The sequence below is a fragment of the Thamnophis sirtalis genome, unplaced genomic scaffold, assembly GCF_051295495.1.
Source record: "Thamnophis sirtalis isolate CommonGarterSnake01/CBP01778 unplaced genomic scaffold, rThaSir2_p1.2 scaffold_4, whole genome shotgun sequence".
Lineage (NCBI taxonomy): Eukaryota > Metazoa > Chordata > Lepidosauria > Squamata > Natricidae > Thamnophis > Thamnophis sirtalis.
In genome coordinates, this window is record NW_028261384.1 from 87856597 (window position 1) to 87876533 (window position 19937).

The 19937-nt window shown below is 37.8% G+C and overlaps 2 protein-coding genes across 3 annotated transcripts in view; one reads left to right on the plus strand and one right to left on the minus strand.

The window, feature by feature from the left end:
* Window positions 1–18130, minus strand: part of POLR1A (RNA polymerase I subunit A) — a 42899-nt gene extending 24769 nt beyond the window's left edge. The window contains exons 1-13 of the mRNA XM_014076217.2: window positions 17973–18130; window positions 15716–15920; window positions 15386–15535; window positions 15210–15317; window positions 14455–14540; window positions 14226–14335; window positions 12851–12937; window positions 11290–11392; window positions 11027–11189; window positions 10523–10696; window positions 9020–9142; window positions 8361–8588; window positions 5106–5360 (exon numbers count right to left, since the gene is read on the minus strand). Of these exons, the coding sequence (XP_013931692.2) occupies window positions 5106–5360; window positions 8361–8588; window positions 9020–9142; window positions 10523–10696; window positions 11027–11189; window positions 11290–11392; window positions 12851–12937; window positions 14226–14335; window positions 14455–14540; window positions 15210–15317; window positions 15386–15535; window positions 15716–15920; window positions 17973–18046 (1866 nt within the window). The 5' untranslated portion in view covers window positions 18047–18130. The remainder of the gene's footprint in view (window positions 1–5105; window positions 5361–8360; window positions 8589–9019; window positions 9143–10522; window positions 10697–11026; window positions 11190–11289; window positions 11393–12850; window positions 12938–14225; window positions 14336–14454; window positions 14541–15209; window positions 15318–15385; window positions 15536–15715; window positions 15921–17972) is intronic.
* Window positions 18131–18181: 51 nt separating this feature from the next.
* Window positions 18182–19937, plus strand: part of PTCD3 (pentatricopeptide repeat domain 3) — a 35196-nt gene continuing 33440 nt past the window's right edge. For both annotated transcript variants that reach the window (XM_014076218.2, XM_087713316.1), the window contains exons 1-2: window positions 18182–18321; window positions 19800–19849. In XM_014076218.2, the coding sequence (XP_013931693.2) occupies window positions 18215–18321; window positions 19800–19849 (157 nt within the window). In that variant the 5' untranslated portion in view covers window positions 18182–18214. The remainder of the gene's footprint in view (window positions 18322–19799; window positions 19850–19937) is intronic.

Consider the following 19937-nt stretch of genomic DNA (forward strand, 5'->3'; position numbering starts at 1 on the left):
GGGTCTCTGCTGCACATGCTCAGGGCGCATGTGGGAGACGCAAGCGCAGGGTTCATGCATGCATGCACAAGGGTAGGGCACATGCATGGAGGGTTGCATGCACATGTGTGGGGGTTGCAGGGGGGATTTGCATGCGCAATGCTTTGCGCTTTCGGCACGCAACGACAAAAGATTAGCCATCACTGATCTAGAGTGTGATACCTTTTCCAGATGATATCAACTGACATTGCTGATATGCCCCCATATGTCCCATGGCATTCCTGGTTATCCAAAGCTAGAAACATTTAAAGGAACTAAAAATATGTTTCCTCCAATAAAATTGTATATGGGCAACCAATATCTTTAGGCTTTGAATTTATTTCTATCCCACAAGATGTCTCACTTGCTACATAATCTTTTCAACAGTAGCAGCGCCAAAAACATAAGGGCGAATCAGATTGCATCAGAATCAGACCAGAATGGGCTACATTAGACTACACCATATAACCAATTGCAAGTAGAGATTGAGTGTATTGCAAGGTATAAGCATCAGAGAAAAGATTCTGTGGAAAGGCATTGCAGTCCAAAGCTTGAAGGTCTGACTTAGATTCACCTAAGTCATCTGAGGTGAGTTCTAGTTCCAAAACCCCCAGGAGTTCTACTAAAGCATTTGTTCCTGGAAACGTGCAGAATAATAAAGACTAATTCTGACTACAAAATCCTGGAGAGCTGCAAATATAAGTTTCAATGGATTTTGAGGCAATAGTCCTCATAGCAATTTAATTATTATTTAGCTCAATTTATTATATTCTTATTCTTTACTTTCTGCCTCACAGTAAAGTGATGGTTGTCCTAAAAACCAGTTACCTGTGTTTCTGTTGGTAACTGTGGTTCTATTTACAATTGCTAAGGTGAAGGATGCAACAATCACCGAGTTGGCTTTCTATCAATAACTTTCATTTAATCCTAGACTACGCTACAATTCTATCTAGTTCAATGAAAAGAAGGACTAGGGGAGACATGATATCAGTGTTCCAATATCTCAGGGGTTGCCACAAAGAAGAGGGAGTCAAACTATTCTCCAAGGCACCTGAGGGTAGAACAAGAAGCAATGGGTGGAAATTAATCAAGGAGAGAAGCAACTTAGAATTGAGGAGAAATTTCCTGACAGTTAGAACAATTAATCAGTGGAACAGCTTGCCTCCAGAAGTTGTGAATGCCCCAACACTGGAAGTCTTTAAAAAATGTTGGATAGCCATTTGTCTGAAATGGTATAGGGTTCCTGCCTAGGTAGAGGGTTGGACTAGAAGACCTCCATGGTCCCTTCCAACTCTGCTATTGTATTGTATCTGGAGAGTCTTTCTTTGCTACAGAGAGAATAAATTGAATTCTGTGTTTAAAACAAGCTTCACAGGAGGTACTCTGTAAACTACCCCATTACATAAACCACTCAGCCTCAATCAGAAAGGGCAACTATTTATATATATTGTGGCTACACCCATCAAACTTTATACAAGGTGGAAACAAAGAGCAATTTTGCTGGGACACAATTGGGTACAAGGATTTTGTTGTTGTGACAAAAATACATGCTTTTTCTTACCATCAAATGAAAATGGCACACAAATAGCAGTGAGTGGTGGGTTTCCATTTTTTTTACTAACGGTTCACTTGTGCTCGACGCTTCTGTGCATGTGCAGAAGAATCCTGGCAGGTGGGTGGAGCCTCCCGCCGCTACTACTACCGGTTCGCCCGAACCGGGAGCAACCCACCTCTGACAAATAGTAAAGCTCAGTGATGTACAAACTCCACTATACTTACTAAAGGAATGGTATTTGCTGTGTGGAAATTACTCCACACTTTTCCAACATATGCTTCACAAGCTCCTGTGCAGTTGGTTGTTTAACCTCATTTCATGAAGTACCAGTTGTCCAAAATCACTCTCATCACAAGCTAAAGCGAACGCACAGAAATTGGTACCTCACTGAGGGCTCTTCACTATCACTGTAATTGACACATCAATTGTTGCTGTCCATGCCTACCTTAAGGTAAATAAACCTGGCTTGTATAGTTACAAAATATATAAATAAGCCTTCAAGCACTGTAACTTTCCTAAATGAGAAGCAGAAATAGCTAATAACAGCAATCTTGCAAAATGGGCTGGCTATCGATTTTATGCTATTCAAAATGGCCCATGGCTGAGAGGAATGTTCAGGCCTGTTTTGCTTTAACCTGACAATTCCTTGAAAGTAAAAGTACTGTGGAAGATATAAGAGAACTGCCAAAATAAGCTGCAAAACAAGCCTCAGTACTCCATGAAATTGGCTTACCTTGTGATTACCTGGGACAGGCTGGCTGCAAAATCCAGCTATAGATTGACTAACTCCTCTAGCGTTTCTAACGTTTCATCTTTTCAGAAATAGTTTCCAGATGAGTGTAAGGCTAAACCAGTGGTTCCCAAAGGGTGGGATGACTTTGGGGGGGGCGCTAAAAGGCAAGGGGGCGCTAAGAGGCAAGGGGGCGGCAGAGGGACAGTAAGGGGACAACCCGAAGGGGACATTCTCTCAGGCAACTTTCTCTCTTGCCCCGCAAGGAAGCTGGGTTTTGCCTTGAAACTTGCTGTTCCAGCAATCTGAAGGGGACATTCTCCCAGGAGTGTCTCAGGCACCTTTCTCTCTTGCCACACAAGGAAGCGAAGCCAAATTTGTTTATTTAACCTCCTGCTCCAGCCTCCCCTGCCCTACTACATTAAAATCCCCACGCTTCCCATTTCTGCTGGAAGCACGCAGGCCATGTGAGCGAGAAGGCATGCGAGGCCCCTCAATGATCTGAGGGGAGCCAGGAGGTAACAAACTGCACCCAGCCGTCCTCACTCCCTCGCGGCTAAGGGTGGGAGCGCTTGAGATGCCGCTGGGAGATTGTCCCCTTCGGGTTGCTGGGACAGCAAATTTCAAGGGAAAACGCAGCTGCTGGAATCAGTGCGCCTGCAACTTAATGCTCTCCAAGAAGCCTGCATTACCGGGAGCAGAAGAGCAGCAGCAGGCGCCACTGCCACCCCTGGTGTCATCCTCCTCAGGAGCCTCGAGTTGCGGCCATATGCATGTTTCTCCCGAGCTTCTCTCGGGAGATGAAATGGCAGGCACCCCACTGGCAGATCCTCTGGGTGAAAGGTGAGTGAAGGGTGCAGTGACGGGAGAGGCTGGCCATCCCCAGCTCTCAAGGAAGCTCTCGAGGTAGGAGGCAGTGACGAGGCCTGGGGCTCGCTTCCCTTCATCCTTCCTCCCAAGAGCTGCAGGTGGTAGGGAAAATGAGGCTTCTTTGCCAGCTTCCCAGCTGGCAAAACAGAAATTTTCGCCAACTGGAAGGTATGTGTGTGTGAAAGAGAAAGTGGGGGTGAAAGAGAGGGGGGGAGGGAGGGAGAGAGAGAGAGAGAAATAGAGAAAAAAAGTAAGAGAGAATAAAAGGAAAGAAGAGGGAGAGAGAGAGAAAAGAGAGACAAAGAGAGAGAGAGAGAAAGAAAGAAAGAAAGAGAAAGTAATTGGGGGAGACAGAGACAAGAAAGAAAGAAGGAACAAAGGAAGGAAGGAAGGAAGAGGAAGGAAGAAAAGAAAGAGGCACAAGAAAGAAAGAAAGGACTGAAGGAAGAAAAAGAAAGGAAAGAAAGAGGAAAAGAGAGATATAAGAAAGAAAGAAGTAAGGAAGAAAGAAAGAAAAAGAAAGAGAACTTATGATCACAATTGAGCCCAAAATTTTGGTTGCTAAGCAAGAGCATTGTTAAATGAGTTTCACCATATTTTACAAGTTGGCCACTCCCACTGGTCACCTGACTGCCAAGCCATGCCCACAAAATAGGCCACACGTACAGAATAGGTTCTAAAAAATTTTGAAACCCCCCACTGGTATATCTATATGTTTGTGAGGGAGAGAAAAAAATAATTAAGTTCATTGATCTAAAGATGAAAAACTTTAGATAAAAGTGTTTATTATCCATTTTGGGTTTCTTACAAGAACATCTTGTAAGTTTGTGATATCTTAATGATATCTGTTGTAGTTTTGTGCTTTGTGATAATACCTTACTGAGATTACTTCTTTCAATATCTACACAGGAATTATCATCTACTAAGAACAGTGAAGTAGTTACTAAATTTTACTGAGTTTACTAAGTTACTAGTTACTAAAGTTCTTGATAAAGGACTATCAGACTTTGAAAACCTGGTATCACTGGATCATGTTCAACAATTTTGTTGAGTTAACATTAACTAAAAAGGTTTTTAAATTGGATTTTGAATAAATGTGCAATTGTTAGTTTTGAATTTTACTGTTACTATCTTCCTTCCCTCCTGCAAACCGCCTAGTCACATGACTCCCCAGCCATGCCAACCAAGCCACACCCACACAACCGGTAGTAAAAAAATTTGAATTCCACCACTGGGGAGGGGGGGGCACTGAGGATCAGTCTGTAGTACCAAGGGGGCAGTGGACTGAAAAAATTTGGGAACTACTGGGCTAAACTGTCTTTTCAGACATATATTTTGCCCCCTAAGAGGTCAAAAGGGAAAGCAAGCAATCTCCTGAAGAAGTGGAGTGTTAACCAAGATAGAAACAGAAGGAATGTGCAGCAATTGAGGCCTTGAAAGTCTCTCTTCTCAGTATCTTATGGAAACGTTGATGGCTACACAACTGATTTTTTAAATTAAGACAATAATTCCTTTTAGAGGATATCAACAGTAGAAGGGCAAGAAAGTACCTTGAGCGTTTCTCATTATGAAATGTTTATTCTTATGTCATCTATTATTTATATATATGTATGACCATCATTTTTTCTTCCTTTCTTAAAATATACAAATATAAGTGTGCCCTTTTGTTTATAGTGTACACAGAAAAAATAATTACTGCAGTGAGCTTTGATTATTGGATTTTGGTCCTGCATTTGATTCCACAGTAGGGTGATGATGATGATGATTAGGCTAGAGGCAACAAATTACTTCTTTGCCAAGATCTAATGCATTTTGACACTGACAAGCTGTCAAAATCACCATTAATTAATTTCAAAATCCCTAAGTGGCTGAAAAACAAATATGGAAAATGGCATGCATAATCAATGATGATTTGTACGTTTAACAATTTACCTTGGGAACCAGATACTGTTCATCTGTACAGGCCAATACATAGGCTTCGGCTCGGCCTAGTTCATTCTGAGGGAAATGAGCATTCATCTCATCACCATCAAAATCAGCATTATAGGCTTTGCAGTTGGCATAGTGAAGTCTCAGAACTTTCTCTCCAGGCAGGATTCTTGCTCGATGGGCTTGAATGGAGGGTCTGTGAAGAGTGGGTTGTCGATTCAGCAGAAGGATATCACCATTCTTAATATGGCGGCATACCTGACAAAAACAAAGTTCAATTATATAAATATTTCATTTTAAAGATAATTAGACATTGCAGTGGACTAAGGAAAAAACAACAAAGGTAAACAGATTATTAGACAAACAACCTCCCAGATATACTGGTATTCTAAATCCCAGAACTCCCAAGCAATGTAAGGAAATCTAGACTTTGAGAAAACTCTTTAGGGTTTTATTATTCCAGCATAAGAGCTGGAATTACAGGTAAAAACCTATAATATAAGTTTTCATTTCATAAGGTGAAATATAAATTCTCTACAAACAAATCTAGAGTGCCTGTTCAGCCATGCTGGGGTATAAGACAGGACTTCCTCCTCATTCTACTTTTTGAAAGAATAAACTGACCTTCTTGTGGCTGAGTCTGACTTCCCCTAATTCTGCTTCAATGCTAATAAACCTAAAGCTAGCAATAAACCAAATACAGATTATTTAGCAAGGCTTTATTTCAGCTTATCCTGAAAACAATGACAAACTTTTCTCATCATGAATTGGAAAGGTTATAAAGAGCTAATTAAAGCCTAGACAAAAATATCAAAAATCAAAAAGACAAAAATGGAGAAATACACAGGAAGGATTGCCTGATATTCTTTGCCTTTCCTCGTTCCTGGTAGACCCTCCCAAAATCAAAAGATTGATAGTGGCACGTGAGGAAAAAACACACATTTGTGGAGGACAGAAAATATGGAAGTTCACAGAGATCACAGTAATAGCATTTTCGGGTGGCAAAGAGATATGGTAGCTGGGCACAATAGCACCAGTAGCAATAAGCACTGCATGACAGATCTGGAAGAGCAAGGGATGAAAACCAATCTCCTCTGACATGAAGATTTTTCTCAGGTCCCTAGATTTCCACTTTCTTTCCAGAAAAAGGCTATTTGCATTATCTGGATTTTGGCTAATAGAAGAAGCGTAGGATGGGAAGAAAACTTTGGCATACAGGAGCGCCCTATTTCTGGAACCTGGCAGCTGCCACATTCCAAAGTTTCCTTTCCATCCTGCGGTTCTTTCACTAGCCAAAATCCCAATGATGCCAATAGCTTTTTCCGGAGAGAAAATGGAGATCTAGGGTTCTGAGAAAAGTCTTCATGAAGAGGAGATTGGTTTTCATCCCTTGCTCCACCCCCACCTCCACCCCAATCTCCCTGGATCTGTCATGCAGTGTTTATTGCTACTGCTGCTATTGAGGCTAGCTACCGTATCTCTTTGCTGCGTGACAAATCCGGGTGGATTTGTGTGTGTGTGTGTGTGTGACAAGGCAGCCTCATTTGCTTTATACTTCCTTTTGCTGCTTAGCCGCCGCGAGGAACCATAAACCCAAATGGAAGGAATCCCCACCCCTCCTCATTCAATGGACTACTCCCAGCCAAGCACAGCAGCAGCCATTCAGCAGCCCCCGCATGTCTTTCCCTCCTCGCTGAAGAGAAGAAGCATGTTGACTGCTGCTCCTTGGGCCAAGCCAGTCCGAGGGGAAAAAATAAAGTGCAGAGAGAGATGTTTAGTCCTGTCCTGCGGTGGGAAGGGTAGAGAAAAGTGGATTTGAGATCAATAAAAGCCTTACTCTTTAAGAAGATCAAGCCCCCATGCATTCCATTTTTGCCCTCCCTGGCCCCCAGAAGCACTTTGCAGGCCTCCCAAACTCTCTGCATTTCCCATTTTTCACAAAAAACAGGGTGTGCAGATGGTTTGGGATGCTGCAGAGTGCTCCTGGGAGCCGGGGAGGGCAAAAACGTTTTTAAAAAATTTACTTCTTCAAAATTGTGGTGCGTCTTACACTCTGGTGCGTCTTATACTCTGAAAAATATGGTATGTCTTTCATCTATATGCTATATATTAGATTGTGTTTGAAGACAATGTTAAGCCAATAGTTATGCCAACATAATTAAAAAAGAAGATGGCCAACATTCTCAACACTTGAGAACTCTACCGCCAAGTCAGCTACAGCATCAAGCTGCTCAGGAGACAAAGCAGATACAGAGGCTGGTACAATAGCAACAATACCAATTGATCCCTAAGGCCCAATTTCAGAAACAGGCTCTTACATTCAGAAATGGAAGAATGGCCTTGGATGAAAATATCAAACTCTACTGTACTGACCCAGCATTATGGATGATACTCCACACAAAACACAGATGGGCTCAACTCTGTGAGGTGAGCTCTCCCTTCACTGTCAAGCAAGTGCACATTAGGTTGGCCTTCTTAATAAGATAACAGACAAGACAAACCTTAAAATATTAAAAAAGATACTTAGTGTATCTTATTGCTGCAAGACAGACTCATGAATCTACCAGTCCATCATCCAGTTTGCACTGCGCCATTAGTTGGGATTTGGGAATTCAAAACCTCTCTTATTCATAAACATTTTGTATGGCTTTATAGGATTGTTGTCCTATCAGGGATATATAAGTTAAGCTCTGTGGATCCCCAGATGCCTAACACTCATAATTATACAGTCAAGCCTACAGATATGCAATACAGTACAGTAATCAAAATATCTAAAGCAAACATCCAAGCGAATATACTGGTAGTCCTCAACTTATGATCACAACTGACCCCAACATTTCTGTTGCTAAGTGAGACAGTTGTTAAATGAATGAGTCCCCTTTTATGACTTTTCTTGCTACGGTTGTGGATCTCTGCAGTTGTTAAGTTAGTAACAGTTGTCAACTGAATCTGGCTTTCCCACTGGCTTTGCTTGTAAGGAGGTCGAGGTGATTGATTACATGACTCTGGAACACTGCAACAGTCATAAATGTGAGTCAGGGGCCAAGAGTCTTAATTTTGATCAGGTGACCATGGGGATGCTGCAACAGTCATATGAAGAACAGTCTTAAGTCACTTTTTTCAATGCCATTGTAACTTCGAATGGTCACTATATGAACTGTTTTAAGTTAAGTTATGACTGTCAGGATCTCTACCACATACATGCCATGTATACCTTGATATAGATAATATAGATGACTAGATTTGGACACCACTCACAATTTTTATCCCTGGTTTTGGTGCTCCGGTGGAAGGGGTTAAGAGTTGCTTAGCTATGGCTTCCCTCTGAGTCTGGCTAGTGGTACTCAATATTGTGCGAGACCCATCTTCATTGATAATCATGGAAGCCCCAGGGTGCTCATTTGGCCCATTTATGACTGCTTGTCTCAATTCTTGGACATTCCAGTGAGTGACAGGTTGAGGATAGGTCAATCTGGTAGCAAATACCTGCAAGAGAAGAAAAGAGGCAAAAAAGAAAACATTGTATACATTTTCATCACTCTTAAGAAAAATACAGTTATCTTTCTCTTGTAGGACACACTTCCACTGTCTAGATTCAATATTACTAGTGAGGATTATTAATTCTCATAAACTTCTGATTCTCATGCATAACTGACATAACATCTAAATATGGTAACTGCACCCAGCTGTACTCCTTTCTGGTTGTGGCCATCCGCTTTCCCATATTTCCTTCTTTTGCATGCATTTCTCTCAACATTTTATCATTTTTTAAAATATTCCTGGCAATAGTTTCCAAACAGGAGAGACAAAGTTTTGGGAAGACAAGAAAAAGACAGCCTTAAGATAAAATAATTGTTTTCTTAATAATAATAATATATTGGAATAGGAAATAATAATAAAAAATAATGTTTCCTTACCATAGGAATGCCAATTTCATTGGTCTGAATGTACATGTCAGGGCAAATGACTGACCGGGCAGCATAATCCACTCGCTTTCCCATCATATGTTTACGAAACAGGCCATTCTTTTTTTCAAGAAGCTTTCAACATAAATTTAGCAGCAAGGATAGCAAAAAAGACACAAACATAAATGGATTCATATCACTTTGAAGATTCTGAAATATTATCTTTCTAGTAGCAAAATCCAGAGAAATGCTTTTAAACTTTACTACATGAAAGTGCAGGAGATTATCTGATTTAAGGGTAAAATAAAAATTAGTTATCAATGTTATTAACATGTGTTTTGTGGAAATTATGTGAGAGATAGGACTAATGAAAACTAACACAATTCTGACTGTCAGAAATTCTGTGGCTATCCAGTATGCTCTATTTGGAATGTCTTTTCATGAGGAAATTGACATGTATTTTGGATGCCAAAGATGTGACTTATGCAGGTCAGAGGCATCGTCCAACTTTTTCCTTTTAATTAGTTGAAAAGAAAAATAAATTGTTGGCTTTCTCTAGCAAGAAATCAGTAATTTAATCTTCAATCAGTTTAGTTACAGGAAAAGCACTCTCTTGCCTTTCCCATTAGCCAGCTAATACAAAAAAAATTTTATGTATGCTCTTTATATATGGCGGAATGCCATATTTGGCATTCCGCCATATTTGCAAGAGGGGTATGTACAGATGCACACACTGTGTTTAACCAATAACAAATGTGATCCTTGGGCCAAAAGATCCATCCATTCCTTCTCTATATTCCAATCTTACCACTAGAAATCCTGATGTAAGTCATCTGTCATAGGTTGCCTTATGTGCTATTTGGGTGGTGTGATAATAGTAATTCTCAGTTAAGAAAAAAGCTTGGCAATAGGAACCTATATTTCGGAACCATCCCAAATCAACTACTGTAATGTACTGCATATGGAAACATTTTTGAAGAAAGCCTGTCACTCATAATGAATTGAGAACATAGATGCTAGTTCATTTTAATTGGGATTAGAGCCTAAAACTATATCACTATGCTTAGATTCAAATTCTAACTTTAAAGCACTTGATAATTAAATACTTGAATGGTTGAATTTGGATATTTGAAACAAAGCTAGATCCCAAATCAATCTACTCATCTCATGTCAGTACAAAAAGCAATACTTTAGATGTTACAAAAGTGTAGTTGATTATGATTATTACTAAGAGAACATTTTCCAGTGCTACACACTACTTACAAAAATTCTGCAGGTTGACACTTCTGATAATGATTCAATTCCATAATATCTTGGTTATTTAAAAATTCTACGTTAATTTAGCTGCTCATTTTTGTTTCCTAACATGATTTGTTCATTACATTGTATATTTCTAAACTTATATGATATAATCTTGGAAGTATTTGTCTAAAGGATAATATGCAAATACAAATAATATACTTTATAGGTATATTTAAAATACTTAATATTTTTAAACATCTTCACAAATCTTACCTGTCGTACACCAGGGTATTTTTCAGATATCAATTTATCCATGTCACTGTCAAACAAAATATTAACATGGCTTTGAAGACGAATCCAACTATTATAAAGCTTATCTGCCGGAGTCTGCCCAGGAATTGTTGCCAAGACAGAATGATCTAGAGGTTCCAAGGGCTGGTCTATCATCTGTAGAACATTAAAATTTTAAGAAGAAAAAAATCCAGTTTAAAAATGAGAGGGGGGGGGAGAGGGAGGGGAGGGACAGTAGTTAAAAAAAGAGGGAGAAGGATTCATAGCCTTGATTTTACAAAGAGAAGAGTGCGAGCAATGGCTGAAGAATTTCAGCAAGATCTTTTTGCTTAAAGATGAAAAAGTAAATCTTTGTCATCAGTGTTTGGAATAATATTATTACTTTTTTAAATACTCAGAAAGCTGGCTAAAGTCTAATTTTTTTAAAAGATTACTTCACCTAAATAGCTTTATTTTTTTCATTATGAATCACTAAAGCAATCTTACTGTCTTGTGATCTCCATTTTCTGTCTGTAACGAGTGACTTTGCTCTTGAGCAATGAAAGCCAGAAGCTTCCGAATGAGGAGGGCATCCTTCATAACAGCTTGTAAATTCACTGTTTGGCCATTTGCAAACATCTGATCTCCAACACAATTCACGGGACGGTATCTATAGATCAGATTGCACTGGTTATCCTTAGAAAATATTCTCAATAAACTGGGCATCATAAATATAACTGTTATAATAAAAATGAAAATAATAGTATTACCTGGAAGGTGGTACAACAAGTTTACTTAGGAAAAACATTTCAGGATTGAAAGTTGAATCACCAGTGACTGCCATCCCAGAGAAAAGCTTGGAAAGGAAAAACCCTGAAAATAGAAAGAACTGAAATAACCAAGATGCAGCCTATCACTGCTGTATTTCTCTAGAAACTTTTTATTTGATTTACATGTCATAAGCCAGATGTTACAATACATACTTATTTGGGTGTATCTATTTAGATTCTCTTTTCTCTTTATTATTTCGGTTTTATTTGCTGACTAAAGTTTGCATACATTTTTTAAAAATGAAAGGGAAGTCAAATTAGTACAAAACTCAAATATAACATTTCAGGATGTAGAGGTAATCCTTGGCTTATAAGAGTTCATTTAATGACCTTTCAAAATTACAACGGCACTGGGGAAAAAAGTCTTATGGCCATTTTTCACACTTATGACCACTGCAGCATCCCCAGGGCCACATCATCCAGTGCTTGGCAACTGACTCATATTTCTGACAGTTGCAGTATTCCGGGGACATGTTATCATGTGAAATTCTGACCAGCAAAGTCAAAGGGGAAGCCAGATGTACTTAACAATTGTGTTACTAACTTAACAACTGCAGTGATTCACTTAACAACTGTAGCAAGAAAGGTCATAAAATAGGGCAAAATTCATTTAACAAATATCTTATTTAGTCAGAAATTTTGGACTCAATTGTGGACATAAATCAAGGACTATCTAGTGTTTCTTAAATATTCATATGTGGAAATTAAGATAATTAATTTCATTTATATTTTAGTTAGACTTCTACAGTAAATATAGTCCAGCTTTTTACCACAGAGAAATTTTGTGTTCTTATGTGAGAATGTATAGAAGTTTTGCAAGAATTATATGCAACATGTTTGCATAGCTCACATTTATTTCAATGATCTCATCTGAAAAAAAATCCTCTAAATTATAGGTGTGATAATTAAGAGTTCAATTTTGTACTTTAAGCATTAATATGTACACTAGCGCCTAGATTTGCAATTATAGATTTCATAGATATATTCTACACATAGAGTAACTCAGTGCTGGTTGTTATTTATAAAACACTTCATTATTCAGGATCTAAATTTTGCTGGCATTGCCTTTACTCAGCAGTATCTGCCCATTTACTGGAATGAGGGAAGTTTCCCTCTAGAGTTCTGCCCCTTAAGAAATATCATTTGCAGAGATTCCAGTTCATTATTTCTGAATCACTATCCCCTTTTCTAAAACAGCATTTTCCCACTATCAGACGTGCTCTCATCCTGTTAGCTTTTCCCTAAGCCATTAAGAGCTAGCATTTTCAGTGGGCACTTAGTGCTGACTGAGTCATTTTAGTTTCTCTTGATGTGGGTATTGCTATGATTATTCCTAGGGAAAGGGATGTTGCTGGTTGTAAAGTTATTTTATTGTCATTTTATGTTTATGCTGTTATATTTTAGTTTAGTTACTAAAGTAAAATAGATCAGCCATTAACATAGCTTTCAGCATCTTTTTTTTTAATAAATTGAAGAGAGAACAGCAGTTTTATTCACTTACCCTCATTCTTCCACAAAACTTCAATGTGTTGTTTGGCAGTCAAAGGTGTCATGTAGCCTCGTTTTCCCAGCTGAGTTTCATCTACAGCTAAGAAGTTTTAATTATGGTATGTCTTGACAACTATCAAAAGGTACTTGAAATAATTTCTGCATTTACTTTTCTCTAGGTATTTTCAGTCAGTAGACAACTGCCACCTTATACTACACAACATTTTCAATTTATTGTGATTTATTTATTTATTTATTTATTGTGAATAAACAACAGTTGTGTGGATATGAGCATCATGATAATCCAAAGAGTACGGTTCATGTACTGTGTCAAATAAAAACTGAATAATTCACATTTTGGGTTCACATGATTTGCAAAGACAAGTTAAATGTACTTTCTAAATTGTTGGTTGGATTAGGATTTGGCTGTTTTCAGATATAATGCTGCTTAGGGTGCTTGCTTTGGTCATGAAATATGACATCAGTCATTCTGGTTTGTGAAACCACAGATTTGTACCTATCCCGTTTGGTTGCTATACCAAACTAGACAGTTTGTACCTGTCTGATTTGGTACAGCAATCAAACAGGTTAGGTACTGATTCCAATGGATAATTAAGAGTGCAAGAAAAACTGCAACCAGGCTGCCTTTTATAGAAGACCTTATATTGCACAGGTCAGGAAGGTTGAGAAGATATTTGCAGATCCCTCACACTCTTTCAGTTCATCCCCTCAGGATGCCACTACAGAGCACTGCAGACCAAAACAACTAGACACATGGATAGCTTTTTCACTTGGGCCATCACTCTGCTGAACATCTAATTCTCACAGTCATCTCTGTTGTCTATATGCATTTATCATATAGTATGGCTGTAGTGTTATTATTTATCATTCTTATTACATTCTTTATTACCCCCCTTTTATTGGTATCATTATTTTGAATATCATTATTCTGTTCCCTTGCATGTACACTGAGGGTTTCTGCACCAGAGACAAATTCCTTGAGTCTATAATCAAACTTGGCCAAATAAAGTATTCAATTCAATTCAAATATGGCTTCAAATATAAGTGAGAAAACCCACTCAGGCTAATTTTAGTGAAGATTGGAAATCTATGGGATTTGGGACTAGCTTTAATTCCACTAAATGTCCTCTCATTCTTATATTTGAGAAAGCCCAGATAAATTGTGTCTTGAAATAATTTATAAATTCACCTTTTATTAAAGTATCCATAACTTTCAATTATTTTTTAACTTAGACACAGAAAGCAGTTTAAAAGTTGTACCTACATCTACATGGCATATTCTATAACTGTTCTGGGGTGACAAAAATATTTCTCAATAAGAACTATTGTGATCTATGTTTGTATAATATACAACAAAATACACATACTTGCTACTTCCTCCACTATTGTCTGTTTGCCTGACTTCTGAGTTACGACAGTGGGATAAGTTACAGTGAGCTTGCTGTTATGTTCTTTGCGAACAAGTGATCTTCCTGCTCTTGAAGATGGAGGGGGGAAAAACAGAAACATTAACCCAACATGAAAACAAATCCTAACGGTGTTTAAACTTGTGAGGAAGGGAGGAGGAACAAAAATGTCTAGAAAAAAAAAACTTACTTGCAGTTTGGACATTTCTTTGAAGTCATGTGTAATTTCCAAAATTGAGAGATAATTTTACTTCTACGTTCACATACATTTTTTACCTACAGCAAGAATAAAAAGCAAAGTTCTAGAAATTATTCTTTATATGAAACACAAATTTAAATATAATCAAGAGCATTAACAAGAACAAATCTAATTTAAAATTTCATTCTGTAATGAGTTAAGAAACCTCCAATATCACCACAAGCATTTGTTATATTGATCCATGAATACATTAAAGAGAACAGCAGGCCTTCATCACTTACTTTCTAGTCAGTCTTTCCATTTAGTCTCCCATAGGCTTTATCTCCTATGAACAATTCATAGCCAGGAAAATGCTGGATTCATTCTTCCTATTAGCTAGGACTTCTAGTCTAAATATTATCTAGCAAACCAATATATGCCACATACATCTACTAACTAGGCAGTGACCCTCACAAATGTTAAAGAGATAATAGGAAGAATGAATCAATGGTTTTCCTGCCTGCAGACAGAAAACCCTGTTTTCTTTTCTGAGCAGTCTACAATTGTACTGCATTCTTTTGCAAAAGATGAAATTAGGGAATAACAGTTTGGCCTCAAACTATGAAATAAAAATGTCACATGTTAAAGCAGAATAAATGACATTTCCGTAAAAAACTAGTGATTCACAAATTAATGGGAAATGAAATGAAGCTGTTTTTTAAAAGTAGTGTAAATAACTGCATTACATATTGATTCTTCTTACTTACATGTGCGCTGTAGTCCTTATGCTGATTATTTTGGAGCATATCTTTTGTGTGGCTATTTAACACTTCTTCAATTTCATCACCAATTACATCTGAGCTTTCATCTAAAAACTGAGAGAATTAAGACATTAAAAATATATGAAGTACTGTCAAAAAATATTAAGCAAAATAAAACTTACCCTATTCAGGATTGCTTCAAGATCATGGACCTCTTGAATCAATCCTACTTTTAGTAGCTTTAGCTGATTTAGTAATAAATGAATTGCAGCTCGTGGACATGTTAGATGGCAACAATTCAAGCAGGAACCTCGCATCAGAAGGAATAATTTCTGAAAATAAGAACAGTTTCTTTATCATCTTGCTAATTCACATGTGTTTAATACCATGCCAATGTTATTTTGTTATAATATTACAACAGAGTGGAAAAGTTCTTATTATATATTATTAATTAAATAATGATTCATTCACTGCTACCCACATATGACATAACTATGGCTTAATATACTTACATCAAAAAAGAGAGGATTATAAACAGTGAGGGGTAGTTCTATGTGACCTAGATGACCAGGACAATTGTTGAAATCTTGCAAGCAAGTAACACAAACTTCCTTGTTGTCAAGCGGACCCAAAGCCAAATCATATAGTCCATTTGGGGATGGAGTACCCGCATTATCAAGAAAAAGAGGATTGGTTATAGATTTAACACTCAGTTTCCTAAAAGTGAAAGAAAAGGGGGAGGGGGACAAAGAAAATGCCATGGTAATCTTAAAATTAATAACTACATTTCACAATATAAACAGTTCAACATGTATTAATTTCCTAGAAGTTTTACAGCTTTCATTATAAACTTAGAAACTATTCATCCAGAACAGCAATTGTCTGAGATATCTGCTCTTTTTTAACTGCTTAAAGAAAAGGAAGTATTCTATTTTGCAAACCTGTACATTACATAAAGTTTTACAGGGGATTTGTTGCACAGAACTGTCTTATAACTGGGTATATGACTATTAACTCAAAGCATATACCATGTTTCCCCAAAAATAAGACAGGGAGGTCTTATTATTTTTGAGGTGCAGGGGGCAGCGAGCGTGGTCACCTCGTGGCTGCAACTGTGTTGCAATGGTTTTTGGGGAGGGCTTATTTTCAAGGGAGAGCTTATTTTTGTGCATGCACTTAAAAGCCTGATTGGCTTATTATCTGGGGAGGTCTTATTTTCGGGGAAACAGGGCACTAACAAATGTTATGTTTTGATGCACAGAAAACCAGGTCAAATTCAACAGACTCAAACTTGCTGGATAGTATACATTTTAATATCCTCTTCACACATTTTTATCAAAATTGTTTAATACTATTGGAGGACACAGAAACCTCTTTTTAAGTATGATGCCATCTAAGTACTTTAGTATGCACCAGCCTGAAACCAGATTGAAAAGAACTTAGAATAGACAATTCATATCTTCCAGGACTATAACCCAATCACATTTTCAACAACATTCACTGGAAGGGAAAGGTTTGAGATTAGATCCAGAACATTGGGTCTAGTGAAGGTTTCTTGAAGATGCGTATATCACCACTTCTTCAAACAACTGCCCTAAAGTATCATATACTACCACATGGATCAAAAAGCATGTCTCCTTCCAAATGGTTTTATCACCCAGACAGACATAGATCTAAGACAGAGGTGAACAAATCTAGCAGTATAATTCTATTTTTACCAAGAAAACTATATGGATAATGGTAAAACAATTCATGAGGTTGTGCTGCATTATGGGCCCTTTGGATCAGCTACGTCTCAACATGTTATTGAGGAAGAGCTGGAAATCTTTTGGAATACTAATGGTATTTATGTTATGACTAGATTAAAATCTATATGATATCTAGTTGTGTTGTTCTATGCAAGAAAATCTAAAGTTGTAAAAACAAAATTACAGTAGGAATATAATGTAAGAAGCACGATCATGAAAAAGTTGAACATAGTTTAAAATAAAATGAATTAACTGGCATTTTAGTATCAGCAAATGAAATGGACTGGAATTGGGCACTTTTAATCAAAAGATGAGTTTACTACAGTGCTTAAGATATGAAAAAGAAAGATGCAACAGCACTGATTTCATAAAAAGGATAAAGCAAGGGAAGTATTTGGTGCAATCAGTCAATGACTGAATATCAACTGAGCTTTGCAAATGGCCCTTTACTATAGTAATTTCCAGAGGTATGTTTCAACCACTGATGCAGACTGATACCCTCATGAACTGTTCTCTACAAACAGGGAGGGTCTCCCCAGCATTTTCTGATATTTATGTTGCACTTTATCCACAGAATGTCACAGTACCTAATACTAATAGGAACTGTAAAGCAACATACAGTGAGTGAGGCACCACTCTGCAGAAGACTGGAAATTCTAAGAGTGAAACGCGAAAACGTTAATGTAAAAAACTGAGGATAACAGCCTGGTTTGTCAGGAAAGCAATAAGCATTTTGACAAAGGCCGGCAGATATGACACGCGGCCACATTAACTAAATTCCCCAATGCAGGCGAATTCCCGACGATTCTAACATCTGATCGTTGCTTGAAGCAGTCTGTGATTCCCAACCTTAGCAAGTTGAAGATGTCTGGACTTCAACTCCCAGAATTCCCCAGCCAGCGATTCTGGGAGTGGAAGTCCAGACATACTGGCTGGGGAATTCTGGGAGTTGAAGTCCAGACATCTTCAACTTGCCAAGATTGGGAAACACTGATCTGTCCTTCCTGCCGCCCGAATTTACCGTATCTCTGCATCCGTATACATTCCGAACGACAACCCCGTCAGGCGCCGCCACGGCACCTCCTTTGCCGCCATGACTCCGACTGTCCAGAAGTTCTCGTGTAACGCCGCCCAGATGATCGCCAAGGAGGATCAGAGGGATCCCCGTCTCCTGCTGGCCGCGTGCGCTCGGGGCTGCTGCGGGCAAACAGCTTCCGCTTCCGGTCCCTTCCACATTTCAGCAGCAGGCGGGCAAGTTCCGTTATGGCGGCTTGGAGGTTGCGGCTGTGTCCGTTTCCCGCCCGAGACTTGTTACAGAGAAGACTCGTCGTTTCGGGACCATCTGGCGCTTTTAGAGAAGCGGGTGAGAGGTACGTTGGGTTGGGTCGACGCGAGACAAAGGAGTCCCGTGAATGACTTGGAAAGGTCAAGCACTGAAAGTAAATGCCTGTATACGAGGTTGCAGCAGTAATATAATGAATCGGATTGCATCCTTTCGATCGCCTTATAATGCCCGTATTCGAGGCTGGATGGCAAATCGTTCTTAAGATTGGTATTTCATCGCAATTATATTTTATGCGTCCCGCTATATTAGTTTAAAAGTAGGTAATCTGAAGCACTTTCTATGCGTTTTCAACTACAACGTCTCATGAAATACAACGTGATCCAAGGAAAGAGATTCAAAAAGTTCTAGCCTAAAATTTATTTAACTTTGCTCTAAAGCAAACTGGTTTTTGTTTCTGGGCATACTAAAGTTCTTTTTTTTTAAATTACGATGCAAAAAACAAAAGATGGCACGCAGTAAATACATTTAAAATTAAGTACATTTATTACTGCCCATATATTCAATAAATTTCCCCTCTTCGCATTAAAAAATTATAACAAAAATAGCTCTTAAAAACTCTACTCAATGGTTCTTGGGTGTGCATAAATCCTTATGACGTTTTATTTATTCAGTTTCTATATCCTTACGGAATTCCGCTGCCTGTTGTAAATAATTATGTCAGAATGTTGCATCCCCACAATAAGAACAACTTAATCAGAGAAGTCACACAGGTCAGTCTATTCAAGCATAGAATAAAAAACTTTATATTTGCTTTAATCTTGATTATTTCACTTAACAAAAGATTAAATAATTTTACTTAAAACATACTTTTTAATATTGGTGGGTAACTGAGAATATCTAGTACGTATGCCACCTAGAAAGATTTTTCTATGTTTCATGATTTTTTTAAATAATAAATGATTGCCAAATCAATGATTGGAGAATATTAGATGAAGCTATTACTTGCTAGAAGTGCTTGGATAAATTATAAAGACCTGTCTCAAAAACCAAAATTTTGCTTGCTTTCTATTTTGAGATAGTTTTTCAGAAATAGATTGGATTCATATATCACAGCCATAAGATGCTTTGATTTTAATTAAAGATGTTGCACAGACTTAGTCTCTGTATTTCAAGAATTATGCTTTATAATATAATTTATTGTTTAGCCAGTAAACTATGACAAACGAACCATGGCTAAACATTGTAATACGATTGTTTTAAAATGTATTTGTGAATATTAAAACTTGAAAAAGAAGCAATCTTACAATATTATATTTGATTTTCCAGTGAATATGCCAATTAGGGATATTGGTTACAGTGTTGAATTACAAACCCAGAGGTCCAGTTCTTGTCCCCTTTAGGCAAGAAAGTCAGCTGGGAGACTGTGGGCTAATCATTCTCTCCCAGCTCAATTTACTTCACAACATTATTAGTGTAGGAAAAATAGGAAGTATAATAAATGTATAGTATCATAATACACACGTATGTATATATTCATTTATCCATTTATATAAATTTTCTTAGGCACTATTCAGAAAATGCAACCCTTCCAGAAAAATCCCCTATCCTGAAAGGTATTATATTTTTTTGTGTTCATTCACGTAACATTAAAATACATATTTGCAAGTGATAAATTTATCATTTCAATTAATATATGTCATA